General features: G+C 39.1%; 1 protein-coding gene across 3 annotated transcripts in view; it reads right to left on the bottom strand.

Annotated features, from left to right (window-relative positions):
- TBC1D1 (TBC1 domain family member 1) overlaps positions 1-14,675 on the bottom strand; it is a 103,818-nt gene that overhangs the window by 84,914 nt on the left and 4,229 nt on the right. For all 3 annotated transcript variants that reach the window (XM_005149136.3, XM_031048964.2, XM_031048963.2), the window contains exon 2: positions 10,110-10,621. In XM_005149136.3, the coding sequence (XP_005149193.1) occupies positions 10,110-10,526 (417 nt within the window). In that variant the 5' untranslated portion in view covers positions 10,527-10,621. The remainder of the gene's footprint in view (positions 1-10,109; positions 10,622-14,675) is intronic.

Here is a 14,675-nt window from a genome sequence, read left to right as displayed (position 1 = left end):
GTGAAATACATCAGCAGGTGTTAGTTGCAAGCTGGTGTTCACCTTTGTCCTGAATGTGGCCTCCAGAAATCTCAAATTAAGAGTTATGAATTTTATCTTTTGCTCTCTCTTCCTGTGAAAGCTCTTTACATTATTATTTAGAAGCACAGCATACAAGCAACAAAACAACTCAACAAGCCACAGTGGATCATGATTACTAAGTATGCAATTTTTAAGCACATTCTGCATGTGTGAAACTAGCTTTGTGGGGTTCTTTTGAGAAGCTTGCAAATACAAAGCATTTAATCACTCATGTAGAAGGATCAAATTTAATCCAATGCAAGAGGAATCACTGGCATCAAAGCTGTTTTTATGACCAGTAATAGATCTCAATTACTGTCACTCTGGGAAAAGTGGGGTGAGGGTGGGAAAGAAGAAAGTCCACATCAACCAGTAGTTTCATACAAAGGACAAACCAAGTATAAACCAGCATTATCCACTCAATCTTGTATCAGATCCTTGACGATCAACCTTTAGGGCAAACACACATATCCATTTAAGCCTGTATTTGTCCAGTCACACAAATCATTCTTTAGGCAAATATTTCCCACAGTCCTTCCCATAACTTGATGTCCACAGAGAGAGTAAAAAACCCCAGAAATATATAACAACAGTGCCTGCACTGGGCAAGGGAAAGCATTGGTTTTACGACAGTGATTTGTTACTGTTATTCACTTTGACATATAACAGGATGGGAGATTGCTCGGCTAAAGTAAATAAGCAGTTATATATGCCTCCTCTGCTTTGGTTTTCTGCTCCACTTCAGCCAGAGAACCCACATCTGATGACCTTGAGGGCACAGCATAAATATCAGCCCAATGCAGGCAAAACTCTACATGAAAAGCCAATTGCATGGAAAAATAAGGAGCTATTTCAGGAAGGTGATTACTCAGTATCATAATCTATGAATTGATACCTTCATATTTCAATGTGGATGGCTTGAATTTGACAAATTAGGGCCATTTTAGAATCTGAAAAGAAAAAAACAAAAAAGAAAACAGCTGCCTGAATATGAATGTTTAAGTAGAACCAAGTGAGCTAAAGACCAAGCTTTTCAAAGAAACTTGTGAAGCAGGGAAAATAGGTTTTGGTTTTACTAGCCTTCAGGAAAATCAGTGATGTAAGACCCAGTCCTATAATCTGACTCATGCCAGAACCACTCCTGAGTCTGTCTGGGGAGACTATACTAACGTACGTGACAGATATAACCTTTGTTTATTCACATATTTGACAAAAGCTATCTTCCCACATGTCTAAAAACAGATTGTACATGCTCTGAATGCTCTCTTTCATGAACTAAATTACACTGTCCTCAATATGTTATTGTACTGTGTGCCATGAAAACTAACACTGTATTAAGTAAGACTGATATTTGATTAAAACTGTTGTTTTTCAAAGCAGTTCCACTCCTTCCTCTCCCCTGCCCTCCCCCCCCCAAATGCGCTTTCTGGATTAAATTGCACATAAATATCATTGCACCATGTACCCACAAAATTAATTTTAAAACATAAGTATGCATACATTATATTCTTTAAAATCATTAATTAAATGAAAATAAAAAACATCTACTAAATCAAGATTAGGCTGACTTGTGCTTGGAGGTCAATAACGCAGCATTCTTCCAAACATCCCCTAGTCTTAATTTAGTTTCAGCAAGCCACAGCAGTGGGTAACTGCTGGAAATACACTGGAGTTCTTTTATCATTAATTATTGCTCTCTGTAGTATTGTAAATTCAGCTTAATATCCAGTGTTACTATAGATCAAACAGTACATTCTAAACTCTTCATTCTGTATATATAACCTGGGTTTCTAGACTAATTTTCTTTCTCACTCAGAACTTTCTCACAGGTGCAACTCCCACTTTCTGTATTATTTGCCCAGAAATTTCAGTGAGCTGTGCGTAGGCTTGAAGCTGCAGGTCTGACTAGGCTTAGGCTCCAAGGTGGTGAAGAGACCCATTCACTTACTTTGTGTGTATTGCCTCTGACACCTTTGCAGAAGGCAGACTTTACTGCACTACAGTAAGATGAGCTGAATAACTTTGTTGTAACCTACTTTGTTATTGTTACCACTTGTGAAGCTAAGGAATTTAATATGTTTAGTGCTGGGGTAATGTGTAGATGAACATAGTCTCTCATCTCTAGACCAACACTGTACTTTGAGAACTGTGTGGACTGAACAAATACCCAAATTTTCACATTAGTTTTCCAATCAAATTGGAAGACTACAGCATCACCAAACTCTTGCAAAGTTTAGGAAGATGGTCACAATATTTTGGAATATTTAAATTGCTCTGAACTGCCCACTGAGTGATACCACAGTGTAACACGAAACTAGTGGAAAAGCTGCACTCAGACTGGGTGAAGATGTTAAGAGTGAGCTTCTCTTTGGAGATATGCAAGGAAGCTCTTCACTATGTGAAGAGGAAGTTTCTGAAGGAAACTCTGACTCTGGAGAATGCTTTAATATTATGGCTCCAATTGCCTGTACTGGGTTTCATAGGCTGTAACTATCAGACCTTGTCAGACAAAAGGAATGGTTACCAGTCAGGTGAGAATCTTGGTCACAAATCTGCTACTGAGATTTTTGCCTCAGTTCCACTGTTTTGTATATCTGCTACAATCCCCACCAGAAAAAGTGAAGGAACAATAAATAATCTTGGTGTGAACACTGGTTCTAAAATGAAGTGCACATAGAAGCATAAGTAACACATAGATACTTTCACTGTTATTTAAGTTGAAAAATTTGCTAACAGTGTCATCTGATATAAAATCCTACACTAATCAGTCATTCTGTAGCAGAAATTTCTGCATGATTTAGAAAATGGAAGAAATCACAAGAAAATATAATTTCATGTTGCTGCCACTGTAAGAATGGGAATTGGCATCTCCTTACAAACCATGTGATTAATTTCATCTTCCTTGGTAAGATTTCATCTCTAAGTCAGGAAACAGCATTGGTATTGCACAAATTACTTCCTCTGTGTAGCAATCATACATGAGGTTGAGGGAAATCATACAATATTTCTTGTAAAATGAGGGTGAAACGGGAGCACTTAGCTGAGCCAGAATGGCACAAAGTCACTATAGGGTCTGACAAGAGCCCCATAAAGGCTTGGGACAATGCTGCTAGGGACAGGTTCATTGTCCACTAAAGCATCCTGAAAGAAGAGTTCACATACATGAATCTTTTGAATAGATCACAGGATAGAGCTGGTCTAGTCACAGTTATGCTCTAGGCTTAGGATAAGTATAAATCCTGATTAATTGTGAGAGTGTCCAAAGCACAGCTGGCTGTTTGAATTACACAGGACATGCTATTAAGATTTACACAGCTAAACTTTGACCTACTTTATAACCAGGCTACGTATGCACACAATGATGTATTTGATGTTTCACTTGTTCTGCTCATTTTTTTTTCTTCTGTTTTTTATTGTTTGTTTTTTGGTTTTGTTTCTTTTTTTTGGGGGGGGGGGGGGGTGGGGGGGTTGGGGGGGTTGGTGGTGTTTTGTTGGGGTTTTTTTAACATTAATTTCTCCAGTTAGCATTTGGGAGACAGGCAAGACTTCCTAAACCAAACAGCGTTATTAGCAGTTTGCATTTATGTAGATTTCATCAGAAAAAAAACAAAGGTGAATACAAACAGGAGGCAGAAACCAGCCAAATTAAGCTCTCAGCTGCACTGAAATAAGTCCAGTTTCATTATTTTGTTTCAGCGTTTTATATTTTTTGCAAAAGCACAGACATGTTTTAATCTCGTTAGACTTATCAAGCAGTAAAATACAGTAGGAAAAGATCACCTCTATCTTTAAAATTATCTTGCCTGAATTCTTTTCTGAAAGGGAAATGGTGCTATTAAAAATGAGATACTTAGTGAGGCCACATCTTAGAGCCTAATGTAAAAACAAGTTGTGTAACAATCCTCAGTCATGAAGCTAAGCCTCCCAACAACTGCTTTGGAGTTCACTGGGCTCTGCCATTCCTTTTATAGATGAATAATGTGAAGTTCACTCACATCAGTTCTGTGCAGCTCACAGGGAGCTACATGTTGATTATCTGAAACCAGCTTCTCCAGCACATAATCAGATCACAAACAAGATGTAATAAGTACTGCATTCCAGGTAATACAGCATGATCTACTTAAGTGCCTAAGTACCTCACAAAAGTAGGTGAAGGTTGTTTAAAAAATATAGTAACTGTTAAAGCAATTGGACCTCAAAAATTAAGACCTTTAACAAAAGGCGAGATTAGGGTTGTAACCGAAGAGCTCAAAAGCAGGGCAAGTGCTACACTTTAAAAAGTGCCTCAGGGATACTTATCTGTGTCTGCCATGAGGCAGATTTGGCACAGAGTCTATGACCAGGCTCAGGTCTCAAGCAGGTGTCCCAGTCCACTGCAACCATACGGGCACTGCAACTCTCATAGCAACACTCCTGAGCTGCTAGCAGCCCAGTTCCCAGGCCAAAAGCTGCCCCTGATTTATGACACTACAGAACAGATTCAGAATAAAAGAGCAGACTTGTGCATGTGTTGTGCTGCTGTGATCCTGCTTAAATCATGAGCAAAAGCAGTGTTTATCAGATGGAACAGAACAGTTCTATTCATTGTTTTGCCATTATAACATTAACAGCTCTGGTAAACACAAGTATGTATTACAGGCTGTTATGACAGCTTCTGTCCATACTCTTGCAGGGGGGAGAAGAACTAAACCAGAAGAACTAAACCCTTACAAAATGAGAACTGAACATTTTACATTCCTTTATACTCTAGTTATGTATTAGTCATTGATAAATGTCACAGAAATACTTCTCCTTACAAGACATCAGGCTCAAGGTTCTGGGCTTTCTCTCAAATTCTCTAACCCCCCAGTTCATATCACAGAAAGAAAAAAGGAGAAACTTTCAAACATTCTTAGCATCTGCTTAACTAAAAAAAAGGTGACAGCACTGTCTGCTGACTTTTACCTTGCACAAAGGAATTTATTTTACCCTGTGAGCAGAGAAAAGTTGTGAATGAAGCATTCTACAGACAGCTAGTACCTCTAGTGTAGTACTTTCAGTATAGTACTCACATTTGCAAACCCTGTTCATGATGAGGGACTTCAACCACCCAAGTATCTGCTGGAGGAACAACACAGCAGGGCATAGTCAACCCAGCAAATTTCTTAAAAACATTGATGACACCTTGCTGATCCAAGTGACAGAGGAGGTGATGAGAAGAGGTGCTCTGCCAGACCTCATATTTACCAACATGGAGAGGCTTGATGGGGATATGAAGGTCAAAGGCAGCCTTGGCTGCAGTGACCCTGAGATGGTGGAGCTCAGGATTATGAGAAGCAAGGCAAAATGCATGATCGTAACCCTGGATTCGAGAAGAGCAGATTTTGGCCTCTTCGGGGATCTACTTGAAAAAGTACCATGGAATAATGGCCCAGGAGAGATGATGGTCCAAGAATGCTGGTTGTTATTCAGCCTCAAGCTCAAGAGCAGTCTGTTCAAATGACCAAGAAAAAAAAAAAACCTGCATGGATGAACAAGAAGCTCCTGGAAAATCTCAAACATAAACCAGGAGAATACAGAGGGTAGAAGCAGGGACAGCTAACCTGAGAGAAATATGTAGACACTGTCTTAGAGACATGGTTAGGAAAGCCAAAGCCAACCTGGAGTTGAATCTGGCAAGGGATGTGAAAGGTAACAAAAGGGGCATCTGTTGCTACATAGATGACACAAAGAAAACTATGTAAAATGTGGGCCTGCTTCTCAATGAAGTACAGGACATGGAAAAGGCCGAGGTACTGAATGCCCTCTTTGACTCATACTTCTGTGAAACCATTAAGTTTAGGATTGTTATTCTTTACTTACAACAAATAAAAAAATATAATAAAGGACAGTACAACCTTAACTTCCTTTAAATCTAAAGTAGCCCAGGGCATGATCAGGTAAACTAGTGAACAGTATTCCGTTTGCCAGCCAAAACATCCATCACATTAGATTAAACATACCTAAGCAAAATGATTTGATACACCAAATAAAGATCAACATAATGGCATGTGGAATTACTTCTCCAAACTGAAACTAAGAGCAGGAATTACTCTTCTTCTGTAATGTTTTGGTTACTTTGAGTTTAGTGGAGAGAGATATTCCAGGACAGTATGCCATTAGCTTCTTGTTATCTATCTCTTTCACTCCTCAGAGTGAATGATGCACTAAAGCAAGGTGTCCTACGGAAGAACCATGCTGTGATCGTGGAGAATGAGCTCATGAAGGAAACAGCACACCTCACGTACAGTTCCAAACACTTTCAATCTACCACATCTGTAGTGTAGGCCAAAAATAAGTTTTAATGTATTTATTTTTCAACAACCATGATGTCAATACTATCTGACATTTCTGTAGAACGTAAGCAAATGTCAGATGGGAAGATATGTAGTCTGGTAGCATGTATGTTTTCATTTATGCCATCACAATCCCTACAGTACCCAAGCACTGTGGCCAAGCTGTTCAACAAAGCTGTGTTTGATGATGAAGGTACTGTTCTGCAAGCAGAGATTTACAGGAGAGCTTCCTCAGCTTCCACCACCATTACTCAACACAATATGCATAATCCGAATCAATGACCTGTCAGTAGTTTTCATAAATACCCTGCAGGCAATATAATTGAATCCAGCTCATTCGTGAGCACCTACAAAGAATATGCATTAATGGTTCAGCCCCACCCTCAGGCAGAAATTACTCAGTCATGAGGCCCCATCAACACTTCCACAGAATGAGGGTGAAGGGATAAAACACTCCACTATCTGTAACTACTGGAAACTTACTGAAGTTATGCATAGAGAAGGAAAAATGCTCTGTATCCCATATTCAACAGATCTGTTTAGAAAGGTAACTCTAACCCATAAAAGTTCTCTGTATGCAGTGTAAAACCATCCTTCTCGTACTAAGTGGAGTGGAATGATCTCTATATCCATGTGCTTGTTTTCAAATAATGTGCCAAGGAGCAGTCTGACAGGAAACTTCTTACATCCTCTCCTATTTACTGCAGCACCAGCAGGGAAAGTGAGCTATATACTGACATGATGATGCCATGGAAATAACTATACAAGATCCTACAGAATGAAGACAAAGACCACAGTGGGGCTCTGCCTTTTCTTTCATTTCTGAGGAGGAATAGAACAAAGAATTCCTTGCAAAGAATCCTGACATTATTTAATGTTGATTACCTGTCTACTGATTTCTAAAGTGAACATGCTGGTAATGGAGCAACAATGAACCTAACAGTCCTGTATTCATATCCAGAAAAAAAATTACATGTTCCCACAACCCATTAATTTTGAGCTAAATATTACCCAGGAAAAGAAATCATTTCCCATTAACAAAATGCTTTCATATTAAACAGTAAGATAATCCCTCATTAATCAAGTATATGTTCTTGCTCAATATGTTCTCAATACAACCACAGGTAATGGACTGTAGTTAATGAACTCCTGCCTAACTGCAACACTGATGCTAGAAGCCCGACCAATCCTGGTGTTCTGTACTTTCTACCACCTCCAGTGCTATTTGTCTGTATGAAGGAACTGCAAGTTTCTCATACTCCTCTTCAAAGGCCTTCACTGTTTAGTCTTCTACTTACCTACTTTCATCTTAACATACTAATCTCCCCACTCCTCCAACAGACATCCCTCTGTCCTTTTTTATTCTATTTACCCTAACGTGGGAATATATTCAGAATTTGCAAAGCCACAAAGTATCTTTCACTTCAAATTCTGAGTTAGACCTGCCCTAACCTGAGAACTCTATCAAATACAGCCCTACTAGGGATTTATCTACGCAGATACAAAGAACTGTAACTCCTGCAGTTTACAGAACTATTGTAATTGTAAAACCAGTTGTTGGGGGTTTGTTTGGTTGTTGTCGTTTTGCTGGGTTGTCATGCCCATGCCCCTTCCCCCACCAAAAGAAAAAAAGAAATAGACTAAGTGCAATTATCACATAAGTTTGGATGTCTAAGACTACTGGGTAAAGAGTTCACGGGAATCTGTTGTGTCACATAGGTTGCAAAGGTCCAGTTTCTAAAATTTGTTTCTTCTGAAACTGAACATAAGCTGCAGCAATATAGTGTCAAATTCTTCATCCTAATTCACTCACTTTTAACAAACAGCTCAGTTTGTAACAAAGGTATACACTCCACTCCTATGCTTGCAAATTGGGTATCTGCAAAACAGGTAACATAATTTCATTCCTCTTGATAAATATAGAAGTACTGGTTAGCTAAAAGGAATTACAGAATAACAACTCAGGGCAGAGTAACAACACCCTGCAAAGCACAAGATTAATCATTAGTCGCACTGTATTTAAGTGAAACTGGAAGGGCTTCACTTTAGAAGATGAGAAGAACACTTGACATGCCCATTATCATGTTGTTAAAACATAGATCCACAAATGCTAATTAGATGTCTACCTCCTAATGAGGAACCTAGCCTGCAAAAAAGTCAGGAGAAACAACCCTTGCAATCAAGGCAAGTTAAGAGCCCAGGTAAAGGGTAGTTTTTGAAAGGACACAGAGCTGCTCAAATCTGGCCCTAAGCAGTTAAAATAAGCACCCCAAAATTCTAGGTGTTTTCTCCAAAAAGATGTAGACACAGCTGCAAATGTAACAGGAGACTTATTTTGTTCTCTAATTTCAAACATGTCTAGGAAAAAGTACCTCAGTCCTTTGCTGCAAAAGAAAATGCACCAGGGATGATCAGTGCTGTGTACTCACCATAATCCTGTAATATCATGAGCAAAAATAAGTGCATGAGAAAACTGCAAAATGCATTTACGAATGCATTTATTCAACACCAAGTTCTGAAATATCTATTCCTTATTTCTGCTCCAGTACATATACAAATTTGGTATTAACTTGACAGGATTTCTCACTTGAATGCTTATGATTTACAACATATTTGCCTTCTAATTTACTGGAACTGACTTTTTATCTGGGGTGGATTTAACTAAACCTGTTTCCATATGTTTTGAGCTCTAAGCTCGAGACCACAGATTTGGAACCATACAATGTTTTTCGATTGTGCAGGTTGGCATAAATTCCATGTGTGGTGTATATGCATATAATACCTCCATGGTGCTTCAGCAGGACATCTCCTATGAGTAAAGCAAGCAGCATGTAGTAATATGCTGGTTTCCAACATTATAACTACAGTCTGCACTCAAGAGGTGAAGGATATGTCACTGGTTTGTCCCCAGTAGGTCACAGCAGCTTTTTGCCAAATCCTACTCACATTACGAGAGTTATTGTCTCACAGTGGCCTCAAACAAAATAAGAGACTATTTTTAATGCTTTCACCTTTTCAGCAAGGACACAACTTGTTCCTAAGAAATGCAGACTGAGCCAAATCTCACCCACAGCATGCGACATGCACACCCAACTCCTGTCTCACAGCATGCAGCAGCAAGCCTGCATGTCACAGTCACAGCACTGCAGCGTGGTCAGTCTCTCTCTCATCCTCCAACACCTCCCACGAGGCTCTGGATTACAGAGCTAGGAAGAAGTTTCCACAGCATCCTGTGGTTGGAGGTATCCTACATACTAAGTCTCCACCCTACCCACTCCTTCTTCTGAGAAAGGGGTTATCTCTATTTCCCAGTCACGTAGGTCTCAACTCAGGAAAACAGAAATTTGAGAGGTCTGACCGAAGGATTAGATAAAGTTCACTGTGACTCAAGGGTGAAATCCTAGCCCTAGTGACATCAACAGAAAAACTCTCACTGACTTGAGGGACAAGATTTCAGCCCATATGCCAAACGTGAGTGTTTTTTAAGCTGATGAAATTCAGGCTCTGATTCTGTAGAAGATTTATACACTTTTCACTTCACATATTGTACAGTTCAAACTCAATGGAATCATTAACGTCAAGTAAAGTGATGCTTGTCAATACGTTTTAGTGAGATCCAATCTCTAATTGTAAATACAAGCTTAAGATCTTCCACTGTAGTGAAAAGTTTCAAACAGCACAAAAGCAACTCCAGGGCTGCTTGCTCTGGTCAATTTTTTTTTTCTTTTTACTTACTTTTGTCTGATCGTCAGCTTTAAATACATAGCAGATACTTTGATGATTTGCTGCTCCATCCTTTATCAGACAAGCAAAGTAGCTTGGATCATGGCTGTTGTGTATCAGTTTGTGGACATGCTGTGGCTTGTATTCAAACAAACCTGAATAATTCAAAGGGTCCCACTGCTGGATTTTCCCAGTGTCTGGTTCACATCTCAAACTCTCTGGTGAAACATACAGTCGGATTTGGCTGATGCTAGGTTCTTCTTTGGAAGACTTTGCACTGAGCATCCGGATCTCTGCCACAATCCAAGGCAGCATTGACATGGTGGTTAGGGAATGCACTGGCAGAGAACCAACGAGCTGGAGACTGAAACTTGCTGAGAAATCATTTGGTATTTGGTGCTTCTTAACTTTGAATGTAATTGGCTCCATTTTACAGTCCTTTACGGAAGCTGGGCTAATTTGTCAATATTCCAGTTCCATGGAATTACTTCTGTATGGTTCTTTGATTAAGGAACAGAAGATTTCTGTAAGGAAAAGAAATAGTTATGTGGGTGGTGGAACCCTATTAAAAATTAACTGTTATTAACACAAATATTTGATAACATCAGAAGAGACATACTGATCCTCTACCATGACCTATTCAGCACATTTCCCCTACATTCGACCTTATAATTTCATGTCCAACAAACATAATAGCAATAAATTCATTGCTTCAAAAAAAGAAAAAGTCAGTCCTAATTTAAAAGTTGCTTTACAACTCTTGCTAAATTATCTAGTAAGTAACCAGACTCAAAACCACACATTCTTTCTAGCCTGTGTCTGTCTCATGGCAGGGGTACATGGATCACACTGGCCTATTTCAATCCTATTATCACAGAAAAAACTCAGCTGAGCTTTTCTGACCTTCAGGACAGTTGAAGTCAGTGCTTGCTAAGACACATTCACATTTGGGGAGAGAGGAAGGTCACCTTCCTTGCTCATAGGTAGACAATTTTGACTTTGGCTACTAACATCTGGTTGTTTCCTTGGGTGATCATGGGCTGTTACCAAACAGACTTTTTCATTAAATAACACCCCAGAAATCTTCATCTGGAAAAGCTAGTAGCAGTCAACTGACTGACTGCTGATAAAGCTATCAGATAGCAGAGATAATCATGAATCATTACAGCATCCCACTAAAAAACCTGATGATTCACAACTCATGATTACATTTTGAGGCCTGTCAGCCAGCCAGGAATACTTAATGTGTGTCACATTGATATTGTATCATTTTCATTTAATAAAATATCAAATGGAACCAAGTTACATACAACCCTGTTATAACCCTGTTAAACACAACGTATAGTACCACCACTGCTGTTACTACATATTAGTAGGTTTAGTAACAAAATCCAATAACTGCATTTACCTGTCAATTTCATTTTGCAAAATATAGTCTATGAAAACCTAGATTGGCATGTGTTATACTACTGTGTTTTAAGTCCTCGCTAATTGATCTTGGCTTTCAGCTGTTACATTATTTTTGTGTGAGACTGATGAGAAGCTGACAGGCCTGTAATTGCCTGTGTTTAAATACCATGACACTAGTTTACCCTCAGCCTTCTGAGAATTTCCCATGAAAAGACCTATTAAAAACAACATGAGCAGTCCGAAGAACTCCTTATGAAACACTTTCAATTATATTTGAACAAGTATTTAATAAGTCGCATCTGTTTACTGCGGCAACAATATTTCTTGTCTTTGTTCATCTACAAACGTGATCAAAAATAGCAGTATTTTTCTCATGAGTTTTCAACAAACTGTGTCCTTTATTTGTCCTTATAAAATATTTTCAAGCTGAGTTTCTAACAGTGTTTCACCTTGTTGAAAATGAAAGGAAATTTAAGATGGAAATTCATTTTGAACTAAACAAGTTTTAAAATACAACCAATTTACAAATGTCCACATTGGGAAAAATGTTTCTATAGTAAATGGCAAACTGTAAAAGCAAGAGAACTGCAGAAACCCCACTGTTGGGTACATTTACTGGCTTGGAACTTCAGCATCTTTTGACAAATGAACTCTGTGGCAATATTACCAGTTCCAAGGATGACAAATTTAGCAAGAGAATACAATAATTCAGGTTTTAAAGACACTATTTGAAGAAATTATTATAAGTAGCTTTCTAGATGTGTAGAACAATTTCTTCAAAAGCATTTTTATAAACCTGGAGGGGAGAGGGAGAGAGAGATGAGGGAGGTATGGGGGAAAAAGGCAATGAAAATCCAGAATTTGCATCCTTTGTTTCTATCATACTACAACTCTTTCCCTGTTTCACAAGCAAGCAAGAAAACACCACCTATAAGAGAAATATAAATGTATCAAAACCTATGGGATATCAGCTTCACAAAGCATTTTTTATACCTGATCAACATAGACTGCTAAACACAATTGTCATTATAGTTTTGCATCTGTCAGGAATCAAAGTGGTCTCTTCTTTGACAAAATACTACAAATTATTTTCTTCTAAAGTGTAACAATGAAAAATAGCTCTGCAACTGCAGGGAAGATCAGGATTATTATTAACTACAATGGTGTGTAGTCTGAAACACAAGGTTTGTAGCTTTTAGTGTTCTCGGTATTTAGTGACATATATAATAAGCTCAGGGTAAGAAAATATTAAAACCCTTCATTCTTAGCTAAAAACAAGAGAAGCGAGCTCCTGCATGGGTGATGACCTATTAGCCGCGTACCTTTTGTAACCATATTTCTCAGAACTCTTTTGTAAAAAATGCCATTAAATAAAATGCAAGTAAAAACACAACAGAGTCATCTTCATTTAAATCAACTTTTCAAGGAAGAGAAGTTTCATTTGGATTACCACCATCTACCATGCTCTTTTAGTCCAGACCTGCAAGGCACTGCAGCCTCAAATATGAATAAATATCACACTATATTACTTTGGTGCTGACTCTAAGGACTGAACAGTATGTAAGAAAAAAAGTTTGATACTCTTGTCATACTTAAACAAACACTGTACTGCTGGAATGTATTTAATATAAATGCAAAACTTCTTGGCATTCACCTCTCAAACAAAATAAACACCTTGCAAAGTCAACAGCATAAATACTCTTATGTCTCTATTTGTTATTCCTAAAGAAAAGCAGTTCATACTAAAGCAAAGCAATTAACTAGAAGTCAGAATGCTAGGGTTTGGGGATTTTTTCCTAACATTAAGAGAGGCTAAAAGTGCAGTTTCTCAGGGCACTAATTTAGCAGTATCAGAAGGTCTCATTATCTAACCCATATCATTCTGTATGCTACTGTTCTGCATGTTTCTTCTCCCTTTTCCAGCCATTCTTTCCTTGTTTACTCCTGCTGTCATGCTTTCCTTAACTTACATGCAAAGGCCGTCAGAAATTACACCAATTTCATGCTGCCAGCGTTAATGTCCTTTACACCAAGGACTAGGTTTTACTTCCCCACCATGAAATATTTATGTACATGCTTAATATAGACCTAAAAATAGCTCTCTACATCTTAACAGGCCTATTCCCAGCCATAAAATTAAGCACATATTATGACTGAAGAGTGTCTGTGCTCTGACCCGTTCACGTCTCCCCCAACTCCACCACTTGGAATTCTGGCATCTTCACCCGTGTCTGGTTGCCACTACTCAGTTCATCCTCTTTAAAACTTGGCTGCAGGTGCTGTACCCGTTTACTACCCATATTAGTACAGTAGGCTCCGAAGTGTCTCACTGATTAATACACAGCTTCTTTAAAGCAAATGCCTATTTTGCCTATAAGCCAAGAGAGAATATAAAAAGAATAAAAATAAAGCCACCCACTTGTTTCCTTCCACCTAAACTTTGATCTTCTGTTGACAGCTTTAAGTGCCATTCAGCTCAATTATTCTGGGCTGGGAGAAGATTGCCAGACTTTGCACACAGACTGAATATCTTCCGTTGTTCTCCCAGTTCTCACAGGCATAAATGGGACAGATCCTCCTCCCTTCCATCAGCATCTTCTGAAGGATGTGAGGTGGGTTGATGCCAACCTCGTGAAGTTTAACCATTACAAGTGCAAGGTCCTACACCTGAGTCAGAGCAAATCCCAGGCACAGCTACAGGTTGGGCAGAGAAGAGATTTAGAGCAGCCTTGAGGAGAAGGACTTGGGGGTGTTGGTCAATGAGAAACTGAACATGAGCTGGCTTCAGTGTGCACTCACAGCCCAGAAAGCCAACTGTATCCTGGGCTGCATCAAAAGGAGCGTGACCAAGCAGGTCAAAGGAGGTGATCCTGCCCCTCTACTCTGCTCTTATGAGACCTCACTTGGAGTATTGTGTGCAGTTCTGGTGTCCTCAACATGAAAAGGACATGGAACTGTTGGAACAAGTCCAGAGGAGGGACACAAAGATGATCAGGGGACTGGAGCACCTCCCATATGAAGGCAGGCTGAGACAGTTGGGGCTGTTCAGCCTGGAGAAGAGAAGGCTGCATGGAGACCTCATAGCAGCCTTCCAGTATTTGAAGGGGGCCTAGAAGGATGCTGGAGAGGAACTCTTCATTAGGGACTGTAGTGATAGGACAAGGGGCA

The sequence above is a fragment of the Melopsittacus undulatus genome, chromosome 7 (assembly GCF_012275295.1).
Source record: "Melopsittacus undulatus isolate bMelUnd1 chromosome 7, bMelUnd1.mat.Z, whole genome shotgun sequence".
Classification (NCBI taxonomy): Eukaryota; Metazoa; Chordata; class Aves; order Psittaciformes; family Psittaculidae; genus Melopsittacus; species Melopsittacus undulatus.
The sequence above is the reverse complement of the archived record's forward strand: the minus strand, read 5'-3'. Positions and strand labels throughout refer to the sequence as shown.